The sequence below is a fragment of the Ornithodoros turicata genome, chromosome 1, assembly GCF_037126465.1.
Source record: "Ornithodoros turicata isolate Travis chromosome 1, ASM3712646v1, whole genome shotgun sequence".
In the NCBI taxonomy this organism is placed as follows: Eukaryota; Metazoa; Arthropoda; class Arachnida; order Ixodida; family Argasidae; genus Ornithodoros; species Ornithodoros turicata.
In genome coordinates this window covers 956,153-980,950 of record NC_088201.1, presented here as the reverse complement: position 1 = coordinate 980,950, position 24,798 = coordinate 956,153, and the positions used below count along the sequence as shown (strand labels likewise).

The 24,798-nt window shown below is 44.8% G+C and overlaps 4 protein-coding genes across 7 annotated transcripts; 1 reads left to right on the top strand and 3 right to left on the bottom strand.

Annotated features, from left to right (window-relative positions):
* Nucleotides 1-386: 386 nt before the first annotated feature.
* Nucleotides 387-11,585, bottom strand: LOC135377234 (actin-interacting protein 1-like). Of its 2 annotated transcripts, none has more exons than XM_064609533.1 (15): nt 11,256-11,585; nt 9,854-9,975; nt 8,976-9,066; nt 8,775-8,922; nt 8,009-8,189; nt 7,871-7,948; nt 7,192-7,269; nt 7,042-7,133; nt 5,516-5,657; nt 5,385-5,466; nt 5,167-5,320; nt 5,026-5,110; nt 4,696-4,974; nt 4,486-4,636; nt 387-635 (listed from the first exon to the last, which is right to left on the bottom strand). In XM_064609533.1, the coding sequence occupies exons 1-15, from the start codon at nt 11,269-11,271 to the stop codon at nt 526-528; spliced, it is 1,809 nt and encodes a 602-aa protein (XP_064465603.1). In that variant the 5' UTR covers nt 11,272-11,585; the 3' UTR covers nt 387-525. The 2 variants fall into 2 exon arrangements, with proteins under 2 accessions (XP_064465603.1, XP_064465602.1); XM_064609532.1 differs by lacking the exon at nt 11,256-11,585 and adding an exon at nt 10,601-10,788.
* A 1,598-nt stretch (nt 11,586-13,183) lies between these two features.
* Nucleotides 13,184-14,966, bottom strand: LOC135377231 (endoribonuclease LACTB2-like). Its single transcript, XM_064609528.1, has one exon. The coding sequence runs from the start codon at nt 14,907-14,909 to the stop codon at nt 14,082-14,084; it is 828 nt and encodes a 275-aa protein (XP_064465598.1). The 5' UTR covers nt 14,910-14,966; the 3' UTR covers nt 13,184-14,081.
* Nucleotides 14,937-16,688, top strand: LOC135377232 (cyclin-J-like). Of its 3 annotated transcripts, none has more exons than XM_064609529.1 (5): nt 14,937-15,058; nt 15,105-15,395; nt 15,918-16,205; nt 16,283-16,442; nt 16,493-16,688. In XM_064609529.1, exons 2-5 carry the CDS (start codon nt 15,116-15,118, stop codon nt 16,569-16,571), a joined length of 807 nt encoding a protein of 268 aa, XP_064465599.1. In that variant the 5' UTR covers nt 14,937-15,058; nt 15,105-15,115; the 3' UTR covers nt 16,572-16,688. The 3 variants fall into 3 exon arrangements, with proteins under 3 accessions (XP_064465599.1, XP_064465601.1, XP_064465600.1); XM_064609531.1 differs by having other exon boundaries at nt 14,939-15,058; nt 16,496-16,688; XM_064609530.1 differs by having other exon boundaries at nt 14,941-15,044.
* An 89-nt stretch (nt 16,689-16,777) lies between these two features.
* LOC135377230 (E3 ubiquitin-protein ligase TM129-like) lies at nt 16,778-18,743 on the bottom strand. Its single transcript, XM_064609527.1, has 5 exons — nt 18,528-18,743; nt 17,869-18,337; nt 17,652-17,811; nt 17,094-17,302; nt 16,778-17,039 (listed from the first exon to the last, which is right to left on the bottom strand). The coding sequence occupies exons 1-5, from the start codon at nt 18,730-18,732 to the stop codon at nt 16,997-16,999; spliced, it is 1,086 nt and encodes a 361-aa protein (XP_064465597.1). The 5' UTR covers nt 18,733-18,743; the 3' UTR covers nt 16,778-16,996.
* Nucleotides 18,744-24,798: the final 6,055 nt, after the last annotated feature.

The window sequence follows — 24,798 nt, the reverse complement described above, 5'->3', positions numbered from 1 at the left end:
TCTTAGCATAAGATCTTGACGACGCTGAGCAAAAATGGAGAATTGGGTCGTGCTCCTCGCTTTATAGTAACGCAGCTGAGCGATGTATAAACAAATGAACGATATAGAAAAAATGCTTTAGATAGATACAAATATCTCCAACACGAGACAAATAGGAGTTGCACGGAAGCTCTAAATATGTTGCATTTGCCACAGTGCTGTAAAAGGCTTCTTGATTTCCTCCATCGGTGCTGACATCTGTGGCAGGCACAGCATGGTGGCCTTTTAACAAGTTGATCGATGAACGCTTTTTAGAAGGAAAGAGCCAAGATGATCTTTGATTGAGAAACCATATGTAACCCACTGATTGGCTTACACGTAGTCTACCTTTAACTGGTCATACAATATGCGTGACACATTTTTTTTATTGACAAATTAGCTTGGTTGGCACAGAAAGGCGCCAAATTGTTCAGCATTTCTTGCATCGTTACAAAAAAGAAAATAATACCGTGGACGGACGGCACATTCTATAGAGATAAAGTAGACTTAGAGAAACTTGATCTGCCAGGTCTTGACGTTGCTGTCCTGTCCTGCAGACACAATTGTCGAGTCATCCAACCATGCTAGCCTGGTAATTTGGCTTTGGGGATGCGCTTCTGCAAACACAACAAACACAAACTATCTTATTCTCTGGGAAATTCCAATCCAATAGGTTATTCCCAGCATTACCAAAACAAAGTGTTGTTGGTGCAGACGAGACCAAGGCAGCCGCCGTAAAGTAAAACGCATATTACACCAGGCCTTCACAATACACTCCCAGTTTACTCAAACAAGATGGAAATGGTGCTATGGAAAATGTTACCGTTTATCCGGTATTTGCAGTATTTATTTCGGACCGCATACGAAACTCCATACTCATTTGTGCGACACTACTACGAGCACAAAGTTCTCCCAAGCTCTTAGTTATGGCACTAACTTGGGCAACAAAGCAGTTCTGAGTGCATTTCGAGCCTCTTGGAGTGTCGCCACACGTCAACAGGTGAGTGCTACAGGGATTAAGACTGGGAATGTAAGATGTCCCTAAAGGGCAATCGTAAAAGAGTGTTCACCACAGTGTCCCCAGTAATGGCCCACATTCACTCATGGAGTAGTTGACTCTACTCTCAAGGGCAACAGCAAGGTCAAGATGGAGGTTGCAGCAGGTTTTTAGGCATCTGTCCCCATAATTTTTGTCTGGATAGTGAGAGATAAGTGAAGCCTGAATGTAATATGTTTCAGAGTACACAATGCTTGGAATCACCAAGATGGAGGGAGGTACTATTCCTATAGGGAGGAGATCCCGCTGTGGCAGGCGAGCAAACTAAGTGCTGTAATACATGTTGCATTTTATGCCGACTTGAAACAATCTGCTTCATCATCATCGCCTCAATGCCAAGTGGATTGCAAATCAAAAGACTTTTCCTTCGCTCGCATTATCGTGGTGATATCTCTCAAGTGCAAAGAGCTGGGAATTATCAACCTCTAGCTGGACCTTCAAAGTCCTCTCCTCAAGGTTACTATACTCGAGTGAAGGAAGGACTTGAAGATGGCATGGAAAGCATTTCTTTCTCATTGGACATGGGTGTCAAGTGAGCTGTTTGTTCGCAGAGCACTTGAATCAGTCCACATGATATGTTTGTATATGGGTCATTTCATCATTATGATGGGAAGGTTGTCTGTAGAGGTGTGCAAATATTTCAAATTTTGAATACGGATCCAATATTTGCAATATTCGATTCCTATTCGTATTCCAAAATCTGATATTCATAAAAGCTGCAATATTCAATTTTTTTTTTTTTAAGTATTGTAGCAGCTTATTATGAAGCTGTTGCATGTTTGCACAGCAGACATGTTTGTGCAGAGACAGCGCCGAACGTGTATAGCAGAACAGCTGCAAAGCAGAGCCTCCGACGTACACTCATCTGCAAATGCGTCGCTACACGTTCGGCAACAGAAACCCAAACTGGTATACTTCATGCATCGTCAGCACAGTTGCTGTTTTAGTTGACTTCCAACAACATTCGCATGAGGTCTACAGCTGGGTCAAATTCCAGTCAAATAACGTAATTTTGTTGGTGTCAAGCTGAACACCACTTTTCAGCGTGCCACTGCATGCACAGCCAAAACCTGCGTCTGAAACGCGTTTCTTCGGTTTTGGTTTGTGGGTGTCAGCGAAAAATAATAGAATCACGGTCGCGTGCTATGACGCCGATCCGATAATCGAGGAGTGGGACGTGACGATATTTCGATACAGCCTTTCCAACTCCGGCACTGTGTGCTACCACGTATCAGAGCTCGCGTATGTTATAAATAGGGCCTGACTTTTTAGGGTTAAACCCGTATCCGCCCGATATTTACCCCCCGAACGAAATCTGTAAAATTCCGGTTTAACCCGAATCTACCCGAAAACATCCTGGTCGCGTGGCACGCTCATAAGCGTGCATTAAAATAAAGTTTGATAACATTGCTAAACATTAGTTCCGTGTTAAGACAAATTTTTATTAAACAAAAAAAATCACCCGAATACACCCGAATTCCTGACGACAGAATATGCCGTAACGGGATTTAACCCGAATACACCCGAATTTTCGAATGAAAAGTATCGCCCGATATTTACCCCCCGAATTTGGCCAAAAATAAAACCCGAAAAAGTCAGGCCCTAGTTATAAAACGTGCAAACAAGGACAACAATAACGCTGCACTAACTGGTGTTACAGACAACAGCAAGACACAAATAGCCTTAAGCCCGACCCGCGTTTCAATTTCACTCGCGTCAACGCAGCAAACTTTTCAGCCCCTTGGCGCAGATTTTTGCCGTGAAACAAAACAAGTGCTCACACGAACGTGTGCGGAAACAATCACGCGCTATGAGCACAGCCATCTAACATCATCGAGGATCACGGTTTTACTGCGCTAATGAATGAGGCTGTTCCAAACTACGTATTACCGTCAGGAACGATGGTCTTACACGTGTCATCAAGTGTGAAACCATCCAGTTTCTCGCCTGCATTGTCGGTGCAAGAAGAGAGCACTTTTCCATCCCACATTCTCAACGTGTCCTTTACTTCCACTTTGTCTCTTTCACCAGCACTTACAATGCCAACAAAGGTGTTCACTCTCCATGAGAGATATTTCGAGTGCAAGTTTTTTTACAGTTTACAGCTCGCCTCGTGATAACATCGCACTGTTTCATTGTAAAAATAATTTTACTGTGCATGCACACATAAGCCCTATGCTAAGCCAATACATTACTACATATTCCTTATTAGCACTTGGGGCATTTTTGTAAGGATCAGCAGAACACATTGATGATGCGTGTTCTCAGGGGCGTGCAGGGTTTCGTGTTTAACTCTTAACTTAATTAACCTTATCAACTAGTAGAAGCCTTTGTTCTATGACGTGATATTCGATTCGATATTCGAAAGACAATTTTGCGGATATTCGTATTCTATTCCTTTCAGAAAATTTCAATACTCGTACACCTCTAGTTTTCTGTGATCACACTATCTCATTTATCTGTTATTACAGGTACTTCTGTACATTGTGCATCGTAGGTGCCGATAAATGTATTAAAAAATTCCAGAGCTGCCTGCAGTAGCAGAAGGAAATAATTTCCAGACTGTAAAAACTACAGAAGGTACAAATGGAAACAAATAAACTAGAGGATGCACATCCCAGCGATGTAAGGTACCGTAATTTCACGCGTATTAGCTGCGGCTTATGCACAATTTTTTTTTTTTTCTCACGGGCGGTCTGCGGCCTATCTGATTACAATTTTTTCCTGGCATTTTCCCTGTACGCTGGTTTTAACGAAAGGGCCGACAGTGTCTGTGGAACAGCACTGCCCTGCCAATGCACGAACAGTGCGTAACAGGGACAGCTCTACATTCGAGTAGATTGATCTTCCTGGTGCATTCCCCCAAGTAGCTTTAACGAAAGTGGTGACAGTGATTCATGTCTTCTGGAAGACCACTGACCCATCAATCCGTGAGAAACACCCAGCAAGGGCACAATCCAATATTGGTAGAGGAGTGTGGACCGCAGGGTTTATGGCCTTCTCTATGGTCTCCTTCGTCGCGCAAAGCAGTCGTCTCGTATTGCCCGCGGCTTATCTGCCAGTGTGGCTTATTTGCCAGAAAATTTTCAAAATGTTCCTAAGAACGCGTCCTGCAGCTTATCTGCGGTGCGACTTATACGCGTGAAATTACAGTATATGGTCTCCTTTTTTGCTTACAATATTTTATTCTGGCTGAAAAGCTGTAGACTCCCCCAAAGGAGCAGCAGTTCTCCTAATGGGCACAAAGTTGCAAAATTTGCCAAAGTGAGATATCCGTATTTGAACTGGCTCTTTGGGGATCTGTAATTCAGTTTACGGTGTCTGTGACAGATATAATTTGGAAATTTTGCTATTCACACGTTTCCCATGGCTGGCAAAGAATATAAATTTCCCACGGAGTGGAAACTCACTCTTGATGTTTAGGTGCTTGGTAGGTTGCTCCGTACTCCAGATAATGATCCCCGTGTCCAAACTACCAGTAGCGAGGAAGCGCGAATCTGGCGACCAGCCGACGCAGTTGACGCGGGCAGAATGGAAGCACCAGTCAAGATTGTGAGCGGGCTGCACATCAAACAAAATCAGTCACCATCTATGAGCCTTGAGCAAAGACAGGTCCTCACCTCGTAGGTCAAAGCACGGTAGAGGCGTACCATCCGGTTGGCATCTGAAGCAGCCAGGTATTCACCGTTGGGGGAAAAGGCAACGTCTGTCACTGCACCACGATGGTCTAGGCTCTTTTTTTCAGACAGGACACCACCGGTAAGGATGTACACGTGAACCTTTTGATCAGTCGTCCCTCCAACGGCAACGTCTGCTTCTTTAGGGTGAAGGGAAACTGAGCTAGCTTCATAGTCGATTGGCGTGGAAGAAACTTTTCGGCCGTTCTCGATCATAGTAATCTGAAAGGGTGCATTTTGAGCAACTCCCATTGTTTAGAATTAAATCCTTACATCTGTCATGCCCGCGACCACCACGAGGTTGCCATCCACTGTGGCAATGCCACGAGGCTGCGAGTTCATCTTGAGGTTCAGGTCGCTGCATTTAAAGATTCCGATGTAGTTATGTACGAGCCGCGCGACGGTGCAACTTACGTGTACGCATTGCTGAGAAGCGAGATGGAATGGATTGTGTCGTCTAAGCCGCAGGTGTAGATAGAATCGGTGCCAGTGCACATGTCCTGCACCTGGTTTGTGTGCGTCACGCCTGACACACGGTCTTGGTCTCCTGTCACGGCGTCCCAAAAGCGTATCACGTAGTGTTAAGGATCTCTATTCCCTATCGACAAATTATGGGCCAGTGAAAAGGATATTAATGTAACCGTCGTGGCTCCCCGTATAGACGGTCTCCCGGTTGGGGCTAACGGCCAACGCAGTGATGGACTTGTGATGGCCCTAGAATCGAAATTAATGCAAAAATGGAAAGCATCGTATCGTGCGTTACCTTGATGACCCTCAGCGGCTTGTCGGGGTTATTAACGTCCAAGTAGTTGATGAACCCTGAGAGTGAAATGGAAAGCAGATAATCCCCCTGCCAAAGACAGCTCACTTGTTGGTCCACAATGTCTGAGCCCATTGGAAATTCACTGCACAAAATAGTTAATAGAATAAAACAATGCGTGACAAATATTGGGTCCGCAAATATAACCAAAATTGTCCTTCAAATATCACATCGCGGGATAAAAGCGCTTAAAAAAAGGGAGAAGAAAATACGCTCAACTCATTTCAACTCACAGATACGCCTAGAGCAGGGTCAACACACCACGGTACCGCAAATAATTGCCTCATCCTGGCTACCCACAAATTTAACCACTTATACAGTATTTAGGACTGTATACAGCAGAAACATTTGGTACAAAATAAAAGCTAAGTACGATTGCAGCTAGTATCTACGGTCAATTATCCTAAAACTATCTATAGTTTCTCGACAGTATCAATGTCCTATCGATAGTTTTGCATCATTACAACGCGTTGCTTCTACTTAAATGTGCAGACTGATGGCACCGCATATTCATAGAGAATCCATCTTCCATTTGGCATGTTAGGGACAGAATCTTTCATGTGCCATGAACATATCTTTGCTGCGTCAGCATTGAGCCTATATTTGCTCTTGATGGCTAGCAGTCATATCTGTCTCAGGGAAGGTGACTGGAAGGCGAGCATCGAAACATTAGTAAATAGTCACACGAAATGCAATGCCACCTAACGAGACAGTTATGTGGGAGATGCTCAGAAAAATCACATTTCATACCAGTGCGTAACAGTGGGTACTACAGCGGGTTTCATAGCAACAACCGCTTTTATTTTGTAGCAAATGTTTCTGCCGTAATAAAGTGCACTAACGAGTTCTCAAACGAGCTGTACTAAACTATATAAATTTCTCCTGGGATAACAAAGCAGCGTTGCACTAGGTTAACATAATTTTCAGGTATATTTGAAGCTGTCTCATCACACAAATAAGATAGTGGAACAGCATATGTGTCAAGTATGAAACGTGATACTACTGTTGTACGACAGTCGTGGCCTCAGACGTGCCAGTAGGTTTAAAGTGTGCTATGTCCACTAAATATGCTTTCCTCACTCGTGTTGTGGTTCCAGTGGAAGTATTGTCAGTGGACCATCGTCCTAACGCACAAACCATGGACAAAAGTCTGTCAGTAACTTTGGTAGCACTGATTGCGAAGTAGGTACATGTGGTAAGCAGAAACCATTTGTCACTGAGAAGCTTAAATTACGTTTTCTCAGCATTTTTCGTGCAAATACAGTTTCTGAAACTTTGGAATATCAAATTTGTGAATATGAATACAGAATATGTATGAGTCAAATATCAGAAACACTGTATTCATATTGAAAATGTCCAATACGTATTCTTGCACCCGTAATTTTTATGCATGTGAATCCAGTGAGGTGACATTCTTGTCAACCATTATGTAGCGTCCCTGGAAGGACATTTTCCAAAAGCTGACTCACGTGATCATTTCCATCGTGGCGGCATCCCAGATCTTGCACGTTTTGTCACCAGATGCAGTGAGGAGCTTCTTGCTGTCAGGACTCCAGGAAACCTTGATGGAAGATGACAATCAAACGGACTTAATGGGACTTAATGGGCAAAAGACATACGGCATAAATGCCTCCACTGTGTGCTGGGGATCCAAATTCGCCGACTTTCTCATATGTGCTGGCATTGTAGAGGAACATCTGCAAAGTTGTCGAGGGAGGAAAAAAATGGATCAACTGAGAAACCGTCACAAACATTATTTTAACGATGCAAACAAAAACCCTGATATACCCTTCAACTTTTTCCAGCAGTATTACAGTCATATAGAAGTATCACTATAGAAGCCATAAAGTCATTTCCCCTTAATTCAAAAGAGGCTTTCAGGAGAGTTTCCAAGAAACTCTGCAGATGTTGGGCATATAATATGGGGCTACTTCCAGTCACTGAAATCCATTCAAAGATGTACAACATTGCACAAACAGCCTTCTGTCCTTGCTGTAACGTGAGGAAAAAATTCCTTTGCTCGCTGTATCATGTGCGTGCCATTTCATTGACACCATAGGGAGTTCATCTACGATTCCATTTTAGGATTTTTCCACCATTAGCGCATCTCCACGTACGAAGCATGCTTGTGTGCCCCCATGGTTTCCACAAGCAAGAGGCTACTGATGCCAAGTACTGCCATCCACTGAGCACACACAAGCTCCCCACTCAAGCTGCTTAAGATACCATCATGTGAGAAACTTGAGAGCGGTTCAAGGGTCACACGAATGACTGAGAATAGTAGCAAAAACTCCTTGCCTTTCCATCAAAGCCTCCACTCGCAAACAGCTCACCATTGGGTGAGTAACGAACAGACTGCACAAAGCGAGCGTGATCCTGAAAGGCCAAAAGGACAGTTCAAGTCCGTGCCACTTGGGTCTGTCACTCTGCGCTTACGCTGATGTTGAGCTTATACTTGAAAGGAGGTCCCTCGAAAATGCCAACGGTGTTGTCTTCGCTGCCGGTGATGATCCGAAAGGGCCGAGTGGGTCGGAAGTCGCAAGAATTGATCTGCTTGCTGTGGCCACCAATTTCACCAACCGAAGTGCCCGTCTCGGCCATAAACACGTGCCCAAACCTAAATTCCATCACCCATACAAGCTTCATGAAGCTAACCTCCGGGTAGGATCACGAAGTGTCGCTTAAACTGCGCATTGGTCAAACTCACTCGTGCTGACAATATTTTAATTTTGCAGAATAGTTACGTTAGTAAAATTTGTGAGCAGAAATTTTATAGTAGAGGGTCTCCAGAGGACATGGGCGGTAAAAATATTTTTTCAGAATGAATCCGAGAAAATTGAAAAAATGGCTAGGAAGCGAGCGAGCTGGTAAAGATGATGCATAACGTAAAACCCCGAGGCTAGGGAACACGAAGGGACAGACAAAACACAAAGTCTCAAACACAGCTGAAAATTTTACTTCACATACAAGAAATATATACACAAACAGAGGTTGTTTCTCTTCCCTCTGTTTGTGTATGTAATTCTTGTATGTGAAGTAAAATTTTCAGCTGTGTTTCAGACTCGGTGTTGTGTCTGTCCCTTTGTGTTCCCTAGTCTTGGGGGTTCTACGATATGCAGCAAGAAAATTGGTTGCCAACTTGTCCTTAACAACTACTGGGTCTCAAACGCCTTTCCTCTACGGATTTCAACGGAAAGGGTACCTTTCGCGTCCCTCGCCAACCACAACGATCCTCTGGCTATCCGGTGACCAGCAGAGATCTTTCACAATACCCACAAAGGGCTGAAACTCATTCTTTAGGATATGCTCCTTTTGGGTCGTATCCCAGATTCGGATCTTGCCCGTCTGATCTGGAATTGGAGCATTTGTTACGAGGGTCTTTAACTGTCGGAAAATGACGCACCTGCAGAGGCGATGTAGAATCTGCTGGGCGAATACTTGGCTACCGTCGTCATCTGCGAGTGTTCCGTGTAGATGTCGCACACCGATGGGTTCTGCACAGAAAGTCACGTGCCTACTGTAGCAGATACTCGGCATATTTAGCGCACCCCTAGTTTAGCACGAAAAATAAGAAGAAAACAAAAAATCACGGCGTCTGCACGTTTTCGCGATAATCGGCACGCGCGTCTCAGCGCGACCGCGGAGACTGCATTTTGCAACGCCGTCAGTGCTACCCAAGTTACTGCGGTGCTTTTCTTTTATTTGCGCACACTTTCGGACGATGGTCCACTGACGCGATGGATGATACTGTCACTCTAACTGCGAAACGCGGAAAGAAGCGCTGGACAAACACGCTATGACAAACCTTACAGAACAATATGACAACGTTGGTGAACATAGCGTGCTTTCAGTTGTCAAGTGCGACTAGCAGCGTCCTGCAGCAGTGTCTCGACGTTTTACCTCCCGACAGTCGGCAGTTGTGCAGTATTTGGGTACTACTTTCGCGCTTGCGCAATGCAGCGATAACGTCAATACCGGCCCTACTGAGAGCCTATATGACTGGCATACTCAAATTTTGAAATTTTGAGTCGTCTGAATATCGTAATGAACGTTCCTGCACGATATGCGCAACCCCACCTTTTTCTACTTTTTTTTTTTAGAAAAAGTGCGCAACTTACGCGAGTAAATACGGTACTCAGTCCTAATTTACTGCCATTTCGCTTTTCGTGGCACAGCTTACGAAGGGCATTATAAATGGTTGTAAATAATTTTTCGCATTAGAGGAGAGAAGCGCGTACCCAAAATAAGTGGCTGATTTTGAGAGGGGCGTAAATTGCTTACTGCAATGTCCCTGATGATGACGCTGTTGCCGTTTGTGTAGAGGAAGTTGATGCCCTTGGGGTCCCCACCCAGGACCAGTGGCATCCCCCGCTGGGTGCGAGGCAGCGTGGCAAATGTACTCTCTGCAGGCATCAAATATACAATCCTTTATGTCGTCTTTTCTCCAGAACTTGAAGCAATGTCTTACCAAATGGAACTAGAAAGTGAAAGCAGCAACTAAAGCAGGTTGCTATTGGTTAGGTTGGTATTACACCAAGTAGGTATGTACTAACCGGCCTATGTTGTACTTGATGGAATGACAAAAATTGAGTTTCTATTCTCAACCATGACAGAGACGAACCACTAGCTAGCCTCCATCTATGACCTTCCCTCAAGCAGGCTTTACCGCTCTGTCGTCTACAAGGTTACTTAGTACTGACCCTGCCAATGACTAAACAGGAGAATTTCACTGGGAAGGATTTGCCCTTTCATAGAATGTAACATGATCTGGGGCTCAAGTTACATGAGCCCGTGTCTTTTGCAAATCTTTTTCCAACTCAAATCGACCCCAAAACGGGAAATAATTGACTGGCATGATGGCACCGGTATTGCGACTACGGCACAAGATGTCATCTTCTTATGTATTTATGATCAGCATGAGTCCGATAGTTCTCGTATGTATTGGGAGAACGTGCAGAAATAATAACTGTGGCGTTTCTTTTAGCAAAAGAATGATGAGTCTAATTGTTGCCTCGTATTCTTGCTTACCGAAAGGTGTCATTCCCATAGACGCCGGCCCTGATGTTTCTCGAGTTCAAGCCATCAACGAGAGTTTACAGGAACAGAATGTTACGCAAATGACGAATCCTCCACTCTTCTCTACTTTCATTACACCGACATTTTCGCTGGAAGCGGCCGGATAAACTCCACAGAATGCCACACATGCACGATCGTACCAAAAGGTGTCAATATGTTTACCATATCGTGCTGTTGATGCAAAATGTTGTCACTCCGTTATCAACAGACGTGATAACTGAGACCAAACAAGAATATCGTGCTACCAGGACACTTAAAAACAGGAAACTTGTTTCGTTCTAGCTTGACTGGCTGATGCCCATAAACGGCGTTGTCTCTGCGCGCATGATTCACATGAAACAAGGAAGATACGTAAAGCTCTCCTATTCCACTTAACAGTGCTTGGGGCAATGCATCAAGTTGTCATCATACAACTATAATATAGTAAATCATTCAAGATCGGTCAAAAAAAGTTTGTCCTTGTGCGGCGGAAATGCTCTCGGGTATCTTGTCGCCGTTTTTTGGCCACCCAGACTGCCAATGTGGCATTCAACCGGTTGTGGACTAGGAGAAAAATGATTAGCAGCTTTTTTGTTATTTTTTATACAACCGTTTAACATTCACTTACTGTTTGTATACGACATTCTTCCTTCCCGATGCTGCCCTCGTCGATGCAGCCAAGCAAGCCGCCGGAACCGGAAACTTTGACGCCCAACCCTCGCCTTGTGGGGGTGGAATTGGAATCACCAGCCAGCCAGCCGAGCGCAACTCGAAATAGCTGCGAGGACACAACCTAGATTTTCGTTTCTTCCAGTGGGGATTCCGCGAGTGTAGTCTTTCCTTCCGGCCCTCCTCAAACTCGAGGAGAATCTACTGCTGGTTTCCGTCTTTCGGTGGAGATATGTTATAACTCTGCTCTTGAGGATTCCAGTAGCCGTAGCCGAGAGCTCAGCGCCCACTGGTTGACGGTGTTCGTTTCCGTTTCTGTCTAGGGGCCCCCTCCCAGATCATTCACCCTGAAGGCAGCACCTCGACATTGGAGTTGCTGAATCATGGGCGGATCCAGTCCACTTTTGACGGTGTCTTTGTCCAAGCGCGTAACTGGGGAACTAATTAATGTTTAACCCAATGTTTTTTGGGGGGGGAGAGAAGCGGAGTTCGCACCCTCCCCCCATTGATCTGCCATTGCACTGAATGGGATGCTCTACTCCCAGGAAACCTCCCATGGTTTTCCCTTTTCCTGTGTATCATGCTTCACTTCAAACTGAACAAGGAAGCACAAATTGTTTTGAAAGAGCAGTATGTAACCCAGACTTTTACAGTAACTTGAGTAAAAAATTGAAGTTGCATATCTTAAATACTTGTGCAAGTGGCCTGGTATCTGGGAAGTACTTTCAAGAGTCAGTCTCTAAGTTAAATACTTTTTCCAGTATCTTGGACTCACTTTCCAAGTTACTTTGAAGATCTGCGTGACACGGAAGTGGATTATCTTTTGTGATGTATATATATGCTTTAGTATGCGAGATATTTGAGATGTTCGTGTCCCCTCATGGGACGGGGTAGTGTGCACGCATGATGTCATCCTGAAGGGTACGTGGGTAAACCACTGAGACTCCTATGAGGCAGGATCGAAGATTAGTGCAAAGGGCTGCGCTCTCCCGAAATCTGGCCCCAAACTCGTTTTGCTGCGGGTTTGGGTTCAGTTGAAGAATTCTCTGGCCTCAGTCAGGCTGAGCTTTTGCGAGCCATTCTTTGGCATCAATTAATCCTGAACGTTTGTTTTAAAAACAAAGTACCTCGGTCCGTTTTTCTTCTAAAACGCTACAACATGGGCGTTATTCTTGACCTGGCCATGTTGAGGATGTAGCCCTCGCTGCGGTGTAGAGAGAACTCTGTGCGTTACATAAACTGCATCAAAGGTTCTCAGGTACAGCGTAGATACAACCTGTTGGACAGATGGCATTACACATCCTCCTATGAGTTGGGTAAGCCTCCGTGGCCGGGCTGTGTTTTCTGTGGAGTGTCGGGCCGGTAAATTCGGGCCTGTGCAGTGCTCTGGAAAGCCGTAGTGAGAGAGGCCACGCCAAATATTTTTAGCGCTTTATGAAGTTAAAGCAAAGATAAAGAGAAAAATTTCTGTAGAGCACTCGTTGGCATCTGTAGTGTGCCTTTTAAATATTGGGGGTAACATGTTAAAAAAAAAAACGGGACAGGCTGTAGGATAGTAAAAACTTTGTCATCGTTGCCAGGGGTGATGCTCTACCCCACTGCTGGTGGTAACGAGCCGCTTCAGACTTAGTCCTACGAAACAGGATAGTCATTTTTAAAAGCAGTTCTGCAAACTCTACGTCTTTCTCCTAGTGAATTCCTAATGTGAGGTCAAAGTATCTTGTGAGTACTTAATACTCTTATCTTAAATACTTTTCGAGATTTGGATATTACTGGGTTATAAAAAAGAAATGACGAGAAAATAATAAACTACAAGAAACAACTTGCAAATATTCCAACCTTGTTTATAACTAGGGTTTGCAACATTTACTTTTCCGGAAATTCGGAAGCTGTTTATCGGCATTTATTCCATTTTGAAAAAGCTTTTTTTCAGTACAAATATATGCCAGAGTTGAGGTGTTCGTGCACTGTTACAAAAAATACTCAAACTCTATTCGCGTGAAGCGCAACTCATCTCGTGACGAGTATTGAACATTTCAACAGGTTGCAAAATAAGGAACTGGCAGGGCCAATAAATGCGGATAAGAAAAAAAAAGGGCACAGGTATAATGGACACTCAGCAAAAACTGCGTCGCCAGTCGTTGCTCAACTACCAGAGTTTGATTATCAGAGTCATGCATAAGAATCATGGTCGGTATTTATAATAAAAGTGATAAAAAGCTTACAGTGCAAAAGGGACCAATAGCCATTATGAAACAACCCTCAAGAAAGTCCCAACAAATGATGTCAAAAGCCATGCTCTTAGAATGGGGTCTCCCCAACCCAACTATATACTTTGAATACATTTGCATTTTTTCGAAACCCGACAAATTTGGAAAAAGACCGTAGTGAAAAAGCAAAAACCCAGAGCCAACACAACAGCTTGCCTGTATCTATGTAATGTTATTTGTTATTGCCCACGTTTGCTTTTGTGTTCATGAAATAGTGGCATTCCATCAACCCCCCCACACCAAATAGCCAAACTTTTTGAATCTTGCACGAAATACACAAACTACCACATTAAGAAGCTGCGTTTAACCTGAAAATGTGCGATGCAGTTCTGTACAAAAACTACCCTTGGCTCTAAAACTAAAAAAATGCTTAAACTTGCAAACAAAGAGCAGAAACATACTAATCTCGGGCATGAATTTTTTTAGGCAATGCCAAGAAGTGATCAATTATGTTCAAGATGATACAAGCACTGAGAACAGCCACAGAAACAGTTGCACTGCACTGAGGAAGGAGGCTATGGTAGCTTGTAAAGTTGTCCTTCCTGCATGACGACAGCATTATCTTTAACTAACTTTGTTAAGTGATGTTGAACATTTCGAGCTGCAGCTGCATGCAAATGTTGAGGAGTATCTACATAGATGGCCTTCACCAGCTGCATGGGGGTCATCCAGTTGGGACTAGCATCTTTCAAGGCACGCAGTATTTGCTCTTCCCTCTTCAATCTATGGCTCACGTATTCCCGGATTTTCTTCTCCGGTTCAGTAATGACGGGGCCGTGTCCCGGATATATTATTGACGGTTTCAGACGCAGTATTTTATCCAGGGAAGCCATGTAGGAATGCAAGTCTTCAAACACCGCCGTGCCTTCTCCGAGAATGCAATCGCCGCTGAAAATAGCATTTTCTTGGTCCAGATACAATATCATGTGGTCCACGGTGTGACCCGGTGCAGCAATCGCACGAAGCGTAGCGCCTTCCGTACAGATTTCATCGCCGTCTTGCAGGTAAGAGAAAGAGGACTCGTCGTGGTGGAACGGCAATTTTTGAACCACGCAACCCGGTGCGATGTCCGATAATATATCGGAGACACCTCCCACATGATCAGCGTGCCAGTGGCTCACAAGAATCTGCTCAAGTCGCAGGTCATGCTCAGTGAGTACGCCTTGCAAGGTCTCGATGTATTCCTTCACGTTCGGATTTCCCGTGTCTAATAAAATCCTTCCGCTGCCCGTTCCTATCAAATAAGTATTAGTACCTTGCAATGTCATGGGACCGGGATTACATCCTAGAACTCGAATAACACGCGCCGATAACTGCGTTACTTTCGGTATGAATGTCGCCATATTGAATGCAGCGACACCTGGCCGCAGAAGACTTGTGGGCGACAAATCATTTGATCGCGATCGCTGAAAAGTTGATTTCAAAATGGAAAACACGTTGGCAAGTGAGCGCGTGATGACTTGGAACACCGTGTGACGGTCAGCTATAGAAGGTAAATATATGCTTCTGTTATCAGCCAACAAGAGACTTATTTTCAGGTCCGAAAAGTATGAGTCTTGTGGAAAGGTGGTGGCTTACAGATTATGCAACGGAAATCTACGTGTACCTTCGTTCCCGAGAAAGGCAGCGTCTTAACTATCGCTGTCAATCGCCCCAGCTTCACTTGCGGAGAGATTTGCTTCGAATTATCGAGCATGCCTGCGAGAAGCTCAGCCTCTGCATTCTAGTTCAGCACCTGTCCGTCCATTTACTAGACTTTTTCATGGATTGCCACGATGTGGGAAGAGACCAGCTGCAACTCATGACACTAGGATGTGTCATCGTTGCTGGTCAGTGCGGGTTCGCGTCTCTCTATTCGAATGCCCTACATCTGGGCATATTATTTCCGCTAACGCTGAAATCAACTTTTACTATAGCCTAGGAGGGGCATACCCCTATTGAGGAAAGCATTTACCATTCTCAAAGCCCCTCTTGAGATGGTGGTGTCTTTCTCATTGAGTGAAACAACCTTAAAATGGTGCCCAAATACTGGGTATGTTAGATGTGCAATTTTCCCATTTCTCAGTCCAATCAAGTTGGCACCATTCGTGATTGAATGTTATAGTCAGTTGCTTCCAGTTTTCGTTTGTCCAAGGTACTAAGGCACGCCCAAAACTATCACCTCGGATGTCACTATAATGCTCTGCTGGATGAAATTTTACATTTGTCATCTCCACATAACTTAGTGGAACCCGCTTAGTTGAATAAAATTGCAAATTATTTCCGATTGAATTTGATGTGTATGTTGTGGCCGTGAGTATTTTGCTTATCATAACGGGCACTTTCTGTAACAATGTAACCCTGCCGTGCAGCCAAAGCGGAAGAAAAAGATGCCTTAATACCGAAGAACAGTGATGTGAGCAAACTATTAGACAACGGCTACGACCTCAAAGACCTGGCCAAAATGGAGCTGACACTTTTGACCTTCTTCAAATGGGAAGTGCACTACCCGACTGTAGCCCACTTCTTGGATTACTTTGCCATCTTTGCCATTTTTCCAAACGACTACGCGAAACACGCAGACTCAGCTGGTCAGCTCGAGTACCTCCAGACACACATGAGGAGCTATCTCAGCTACTTTCTCGATGCATCTCTCAAAGGTGGGTCTTACTAGCCTAAAAACAAACAAAGCAAGAAACTAGGAAAGATGGTAAATAATGTTGCTGTTGGAGCGCAGACCACTCATTCATGCAAATGCCTGCGTCTATGGTGGCAGCATCGTGCATTGTCTGCTCGCGGGCCTGTCTACTTCTCAATCCTCTGTGGTCCAGCACACTGGAAAGCATCAGCAACTACAAGCTAGACCAGCTTGTGACCTGCATCAATCACCTCTTTACGTGAGCACTCATTAGATAGAAAGGAAGGTCCCTTAAAATGTCCCTTTCAGCAGCACCCTGTCAGAGGAAGGACGGGTTATACGACAGGACACCAAGCATGCCGCAATTCCAGGATCCAACACTGCTTGAAATCCACTTTTTTTCTTGTTGTTTACCATTGTTACCGTGGCAAAAACAATATTGGCTACTATTTGCTTGGAGACAGGATTTATTTTTGCTAAAAGTCTCAATAAAGGAGCAAACAGACTGCGTCTTCCTATTGCCATAGACCAAATCTACACCGAGGAAGATATCTAGAATGTTGTTTGTCCTTTCAAATCCACTCGGGCCAAAAGTGTACGTCTCAACATTTTTTTTTTTTTTTTTCAAAATGCAAGTTATAAACAAACAGCGCATGAAGCCTGTGGCTGAAATGGCTATGGAGCGATACAGTGTCTTAGCAAAATAATGAGACAACGTGGAAATCATCATAGAGCCAGGATTGTTGCACTGTGGTGAAACACTGGTTGAGTGCTCATATAGATGGAATTTAATTCCTCAAAACAGGAGCGGCATTATACCTCCACCAATGAGACGTCCAGCATGCAGAAAACAGACCTGCAAAAAAGGATGTGCGTCCATCTGGAAGTCCATTACTCAGTAAGGACTTACCTGCACGTAGGACAATAGCAGCGAGATCCTAGCCATGTTTCAGGCCGCTGGGGGTCCTGTCTACTAGCAAACCAACGCCCCATGCAGTCGAGACACCACATGGGAATACATAAGCAGTTCTGGCATTGCCCCACTAGGGGCTCATCGCAATGCTTCTGCAGCTTCACCTTTGCACTGGACTGCATGCACCCAATGCATGGCTCCAACTCCTGCGACATTTCATTTGCTTTGAGAACTGCTCTCTCCTGCAATATTTTCTTACGGGACTTTGTGTCAAGTACTTGGGAGGGAGATGTCCTCCTGTATGGGATGCCATCTTGAATGGTTGTGACAAGACTATAGTGAGCTACAGTATTTGAGCTCAGCTCAAGTGCTGCTTTCATTTTCTAGGCGGCTTACAAACACACTATAAAAATGGAGAACACTCTGATGTAACTCTGATGTAACAGTAACTCTGATGCATTATGACTAGGGCCCGGATTTGTAGCCACTAACCGGGGGCATTCCTTCCAATCGGTGTGAGTGAAACAATACGGTGTGAGTGATGAAAAATGTTACCATGCCAGCAGGCAGCTTGTAGCGGGCGTTGTGCATAACGTGACTGCGAAAGGCATCTGTGAAACGGTCGCTGAGACTACGGTGGATGATAATGTTGCGCACATTGTCCAGCTCCCCTTGAAGCTTTTCTCGAAGGTCATTGTATTCCATGGAATTGACTCTGCCACAATTGACAATATAGGCTTTACAGAGTGAGCTGTACAGCAGCAGTACTCACCGAATAGAGAAGGGCTTGATGGCGGCTCTTCGACTGCGGACCAAAATGTCCAGGTACTGAACGCCAGTACCAGTGACGTGTGACACTGAATGTTCTGCGCTGCTCATCAGCTCCAAGATGGCATCCGACTGCTGAATGAGGTAAAGGTTGTACGGTGTCGCCTTGATGATCCACGAGTTGGTGACCACCGTTCTTGTCAGCGAGTTTCCACCGCTGATGAACTTATCCACGTGGCGGAACTCTGCGTTGATACGTGTTGCTATCAATTGCCATGGGCTGCCATACACGAGCAGTTTCTGAGTAATGGGATGACGCATCCAGTCAGCCATGGACCAGGTGAAGGCAAGTACAAGACCCACTGTGAAGATGATGCAAGAGGCTGCCAGGCCAACCTGCCAGAGCAGTTTGGACTGCCACAGTTCCACCACACTTTCATCTTCTATCAAATGTGTGAAGCCAAAGAAATAGCCTGCAAAGTAAAACATTCACTGCCTAATCATGGCCGTTCCTGTTGCGCAGAAAGCAACATTATATGTTCAACAGCGAGCTTTAGTAGATCGGAAGGTGTCCGTTTCTTTCACACACTGCTGAGCTTGGACTTCTTTATGGTATCTTCCGATGCACTAAGGCTCACCTGCGATTGCTGAAAGAGCAGTTACCCAAAGGAAGAAACGTATGAACTACGACTGTGAGAAGTGTTCTTTGAATGTGGTGTTCAACAAACTTCACGTCCTCTTTGTCAATAAACCTGCCGAATATATGAGTTATCGTTAAACCAGCTGTGACCAATTCTGTCGGTGGAGTCAGTATACAGGCAGATATCATTGCATAAACAACGCTGAACCACACGGCTTCCGACGCCATTTTCGTTTGGATGGATGGATTGGATTAACACTATGACTATGACTCTGGCCTTTCTCTTTGGAGCGGGCGGTAGCTTGCGACACCTATTGATTTCCTCCAGAATGCCTACTCCAACTGCATAGGTATCTACTCGCTAGGGAACTATCAAACCGAAGAAATACCGACTTCGACAGGACTGAGGCAGGGCTGCCCCCTCTCGCCAACACTTTTCAATCTATACATAAATGACCTACTACAGACGTTGGAAAATACAGGCCCAGGACTCCTGTTCTCGACAGTCACAACAGAGGCTAGGTCAGGCCTCCACAGCTCCCCGCATTTGCGGCAGTAGAAAAATAAAACACGTCACAGTCACGTGGTATTACATCGTCAGGCATCATGACGGATGCCCATTGGCCAAAGGAGGATGCGCGCTCCGGGATTGGTTGACAAAGTTTCGAACTATCTGACAGCTCCCTTTTCGCGGGCAGACTGGGCAGTCGGCCAGGCGGGCAGCTCCAAGCAACGTCGCTGCGTCTCCGCGGCTCGCCGATGTCGGTTGACCAAAACGACCAAAGAGGAAGTGTACGGGGGGTTTGTTCGTGAGCTATAGTGACTCTGGCCATGTACTGATCTCGGATAAAGTGTCAACCTACGGACATTCTTGCCGGGTCGGAACTGGAATGCTTGGTGAGCTGACGCCTGAGGAACACTTTCGAGCGCTGTCGCATTTTCAAATACACTGACTAAGAAGAGAGTGTTCGTAACGACAAAAGTATTTCCCGTGACTGTGTGACCTACGGTGCATCGCCAGAATGAGAAGAAGATGCTCATCTATGAAACGCACGCACTCGTGGACTTCGCTCGCCTCCAGAAGTAGACTGTATGTGTGCTTTGCAAGTTCGAACTTGATTTGGTTGCTGTCTATTCAAGGAACGAAACGTCCTGTACGCACGGTGAATATATGAGTCAAACATTTGAGTTTATACGTTGCATCAATAAACATGTCAATAGATATGCCTATCAAAATTGTCTTAGTTATTTTGGAATAACGGGCGCCAGGTATGAATACCAGTAGAAGTCAATGGCAGCCAGGGCCGGCCGAAAGCCGAGCCAAAACTGAAAGGTTGCTGATTGGTTGGCTGCTAGGCATCACGACGCATTTTCATTGGTTGTATGTCCAGTGTTGCCTGAATTATCTCAAACTATGGACTCTATGGGGAGCTGTGGGCGCCTGGCTAGGTTAGAGACAACAAAGATCACATGTCTAGCCTTCGCCGACGACGTCGTCCTCCTCTCTGACTCGCAAAAAAATATGCAGGAGCTCCTAGATATTTGCGGGAAGGTGGCCAGAGAGGACGGCCTTAAGTTTAGCACCGAAAAGTCGCAGTGGATGGGATTCAATGTGCACAATCCTCCCACACTGGTCCTACAAGAAAGCTGTCTAACAAAGTGCAGCTCATACAAGTATTTAGGCGTCACTATCAACGCTGATGCACAGTACCTAGGTCTGCACGAGAGGCTCGTCATCACAAAGTCCAACCGGCTGAAGGGGCATATGTGGAACCTTGCGAAGAACTCCTATAATCCATATACAGTAGGCCGTACGCTGTGGAAGACCATGGCGGTACCAGCAGCTACACATGCAAATGATGCCATCATATACAACCCTCAAACTCTAAAGATACTGGACAGACACCAGTACGAATTGGGGCGATGGCTGCTGGGGGGCAATTGCGCGACGGCTAACTTGGCAGTGACTGGTGAAATGGGATGGTCCACGTACCTGGAACGGGACGCCCGAGCGAAACTAACCTACCTCGGACGGCTTGTACACCTCCCAGACCAATGTTATGCAAGGAGGATCTATCGTTATATAAGGTATCGAGGCTTAAAAACTAACTGGGTCCGAAGAGTTTCAACCCTGGACAGAACATACAGCGAAGGGACCACACGACACGTGGCAAAGTCGGAAAGGGAGTGGGCCCGAACAGTCCGAAAAGAGATAGCAGCTAAGGAGGAACACCGCTGGAAGGAGGCAATGTCAAAAAAGAGGAGCCTAGAGACGTACGCGGCCTACAAGCAAACACCAGCACCTGTAGCAGAGTATAGAGGAGACAGCGCCCTTCTATTTCAGGCCAGAACAGGGTGTCTCCTCACTCAAAAAAGAACTCATGAGCTCTTTGAAGACTGAGACCCCTATTGCTTGCTCTGCGGGAAGGAAGAAGAAGATCTGGACCACATCCTGTTTAGATGCGCTTAGGGACCTCACCTCCCGAGAGGAACTGGTAAAGCACGAGGAGAATAGGAAGGTGGTCCTGGGCTTCGAGGACTCCCCACCAGAAAGTGCACGCAGCGGCCATGCGAACGGCGGGCTCTCCCACCCAGCGCCACCTACGAGTATGGGAGCGAAGGACAACCTGCCTGCAGTAGTGTAGCCGGTGTAGTTATGGTGTAGTGTAGTTGACTTTACGGCGACAGCCAAGTTACTCCTGAGGCGCTTGATACAAGCGCCCATCCTGTCTTAAAAGGGTTTAGGTACTGGAACTAACTAACTAACTATTGACCATTGACATATATGTATTTTTCTTTTCTTTTTGTTGCACCTGTGACGCTTGACGTCTGCCCTGACCCAAAAGGGACGAGGTGCACTCACTCACTCACTCCTAACCCAGACAACACAGTGATGTCCAGTGGATGTCCAATGGATATCCATGCGGGAAATGCGGGATATCCAGAGGATATCCCACCATGTCCCGCGGACATCCAGGTCACATCCCAGTGACTGCCAGAAGACGTCCCACGGCAATCCTATGGACTTCGTGTGGGACGTGTCACGGACATGTTATGGACCTGTCGGGATATGCGTACTATATCGTAGCTAGGTGTTCAGCAACGTTCAATATGTTGGCATTGAAACGTGCCGAGATGGTTTCCTGATTGTGGGAAATGAGACATTATGACGCAAGACGGTTGCGTAATTCAAATTGTAATGACACTTCTTTATTGCAAATAACAGATGTAGTATGCAACACATACAGTATGACTAGACGCACGAGTGAAGCATCCTTACTTAAAGTGAAAACTTGTAATGTGAGGACGGGTACTTACACAGCTTGCCAATTCAACAAGCCATTTACCCACTTACACAAATGGCAATTGCATTCTGAAGTACATAATCTAAAACCAGAATCCTTACGTATTTACATATTCTCTCTAGTTAAGTATGAAGTCGTGTTATGCTTTATATAGGTTTGAAAAATATCACATCAATGAGCATAGCATCTAGTGCATCATGAGCATTTTACACATAATTTTGCAGCAAAGCAACTGAAAACAAACATCGAAAACTACAAACCCCATGAACAACTGCTGCATGAAAGAACTACACGTGAGTCCATAATGATAAACGGAACGCAGCCAGGGACACGGACGAGGAAGTGCACGGGGAGGGTGCACTTCCTCGTCCGTGTCCCTGGCTGCGTTCCGTTTATCATTATGTACAGTTACCAACTACCCCGCATTTCTACGCTCGTACACGTGAGTCCTTGCATTAGAAATGATGAATATCCCAAACTGTGGAAGAACATTGAATGGAAAGTTTAAAAGAAAGGGTTGTTGGTTAAAAATGATTTGTAAACGTGAAATGAACAAGCTAATGCAATCTCAATCATGGTCAGCTGATGTAGAAAAAAAAAACTAAAGTAAACAGCAAGCAAGAAGACAAAAGCCCAATGTTGCAACTTGCATGATAAATGATTACTTCCCGTTTAACAAAGGGCACCAAAATTAAATGGTTGAAGCAAACAGTCGTTTGCAGAAAAGTAAATGTTTGGAAAATATGGCATGAACTAGGTGATGCTATTTCAGCCACAGTGAGCTGGCACACAAAAACAGTTGCAGCAAAAAACCAGAAGTTTCACATGAGTAAATAGATCTGAAACATGACTGTCCCTTTAGTGAAGGGCACTATAACTGTGTTCGAAGCAAAAGGGTAGAAGCAAAATTTGGGGTACAATATTATTCCAACAACAAGTAGCGTTTGCCAAACGGGAAATAATTTTACCATAAAAAGAGAAGGAGAACAGTTACGATAAAAAGAGAACAGTTTTCCAAGTATTCACACTGCTGTTACATGTAAGAATGGCCGTGAAGTTTTACTTGAGGTTCAAAGGCGGCTGAAAAGCATGGTAGCTCCACAACGTAGCAGCAGGGTGACGAAAAAGCAGAGCGATGTTCTCTTACCATATCTTAAAAACTAAGTATACAACCGAGTGTTGGTTATAGTCAAGCATGATGAAGGCATGCTAACAGGAACACTATAACGGACAAGCACGCACATACGCCATTCAACTTTAACTGACATGTGTTAGCCTATGCCTCTCCCAAGCTCTTTGAAAAGATTACCTCACTTGGAATCAGGATTAGTGAGTGGTGGCTAACGTTATTACCGCCACATCAACACGGAAGAGCGTAATGGCCTCCCTTCTGCATCATGTCATGGAACGGGCTATTCTGTATTTTGGGATGGCTGCGAGTAACGTTAGCCACTATACAGGGTGTTTCACCTAAAATGATAAATTCCAGCTTGCGACGTACTCGCCTGAGGATTGTGGGACTTTTTGCAATTACCTTCTGGAAACCTTTGACTGCATTTAAGAAGGCTTTGGACATTTTTTTATTATCCAACTTTTTTTTCAATCGAACTTTGAAAATTGCTAAGGGAACCTCACTTTTTTTTACACAAATGTGAAGTCCTCCATGGATAACCACATACCCAACAAAAACTGCACAGTATTGCAACAGAAATAGTATAAGAAAATTAGTAAATATTCCACTTTAGCCCCGGCTGCTCGATTGCCACTTAGAAGATCGTACGGAAGATGTGAGGAAAGGAGGAAGGGTTCCCGCCTCTTGCTTTATTATTATTTCCCCTGCTCTGACCTTGACGGTGGTGACAAGGCAAAACAAATGAAGGTAGGAACACTTCCTCCTCAAGGCATACATTTCCCACACATTCCTTTGAGAAAATCATGCAAGCAGGGCTGAAGCCTTATTGCCACTAATTTTTGTCGACTATTTCTGTTGCGATATTGTGCAGTTTTTGTTGGGTCTGCGGTTATCCGTGGAGGACTTCATATTTCTGTTTAAAAATGTTTCGCGTGGCGATTTTTGTAGTTCAATTGACAAAATAAATTTCCCACAATTAAAAATTGGCCAAAGACTTCCTCAATGGTGCCAAAATTTCGAGGAGGTAATTGCCGAAAGTCCCACAGTCGTCCAGCAGGTACATCGCCAGTTAAATGTTTTGTGACTCTTGGTGAAACACCCTGTATAGGCCTATCTCCCTGTGAAAATCATCTTTTGAAAGAACTCAGGAGAGACATGGCCTAAGTTACCCACATTAAGCTGTTTGCGCGTGCTTGTCCGTCCTAGTGTTACACTCCGCATTCTTTCATCATGTTCACCCCTTGAAGCATTTTGTAGTTGTACAAAACCAGCATAACTGATGCATCAAGGCAGTTAAGACACTGTGAAGGCATTCCACATTGGCACGCAAGAAAACAGTACATAGCTGCCACTTTTGCTGTGATTTAGTCCTTCCACTCTTGCCACTTATTTAGACGTCCTGTCGTGGCGCTCTTTGGCGTGCCTCAGCCACGATTTTATGTTGTGCCCCACTTCGCTGCGTGTGGCATTCTTAAGCAGCCGGTTGGACATCACGATGCCTAGAAGAATTATGACACAGCTGTTAGAAAAATGACACGTCACCTGCGCATACAGTTTAACCTGATTACAGTCACATTTTCTAGCAGAAACATTGCGTAATACTTACCGCAAATTTGCTGAAAAATATAACTAGGCCTGACTTTTTCGGGTTTTACTTTTTTTACCGAATTCAGAGCTAACAGTTATAACTTTCTTCAAAAATACAGCACGTGACTAAACCCAGATTGGGTTCAATCGTGTTGAGTCAGGTGTGGACTTTCAGTTTAGTCGTCATGATGTTTTTATTTTGACGCTCTTCACAATCATACTTATGTATTTACAATAAGGGTTTCTTTCACTGCTTTTCTTCGGTTATTG

Bases quoted from the DNA above. Each gene is read 5' to 3' on its own strand.
- LOC135377234 (XM_064609532.1), bottom strand. The intron at 8,923-8,975 runs GTGCGTCATTTT...CTCCAATTCCAG, and splicing joins ATTCTACATCGCCTCTGCAG to ATCAGACGGGCAAGATCCGA. The intron at 7,270-7,870 runs GCAAGGAGTTTT...ACAACTTTGCAG, and splicing joins GTGGAGGCTTTGATGGAAAG to ATGTTCCTCTACAATGCCAG.
- LOC135377231 (XM_064609528.1), bottom strand. From the start codon at position 14,909: ATGGCGACATTCATACCGAAAGTAACGCAGTTATCGGCGCGTGTTATT.
- LOC135377232 (XM_064609529.1), top strand. From the start codon at position 15,116: ATGAGTCTTGTGGAAAGGTGGTGGCTTACAGATTATGCAACGGAAATC. The intron at 15,396-15,917 runs GTCAGTGCGGGT...CCTGCCGTGCAG, and splicing joins AGGATGTGTCATCGTTGCTG to CCAAAGCGGAAGAAAAAGAT. The intron at 16,443-16,492 runs GTGAGCACTCAT...TGTCCCTTTCAG, and splicing joins TGCATCAATCACCTCTTTAC to CAGCACCCTGTCAGAGGAAG.
- LOC135377230 (XM_064609527.1), bottom strand. From the start codon at position 18,732: ATGGCGTCGGAAGCCGTGTGGTTCAGCGTTGTTTATGCAATGATATCT. The intron at 18,338-18,527 runs GTAACTGCTCTT...TTTACTTTGCAG, and splicing joins TCATACGTTTCTTCCTTTGG to GCTATTTCTTTGGCTTCACA. The intron at 17,303-17,651 runs GTAACATTTTTC...GAAATGTCGCAG, and splicing joins ACAAGCTGCCTGCTGGCATG to GAGTTGGAGCCATGCATTGG.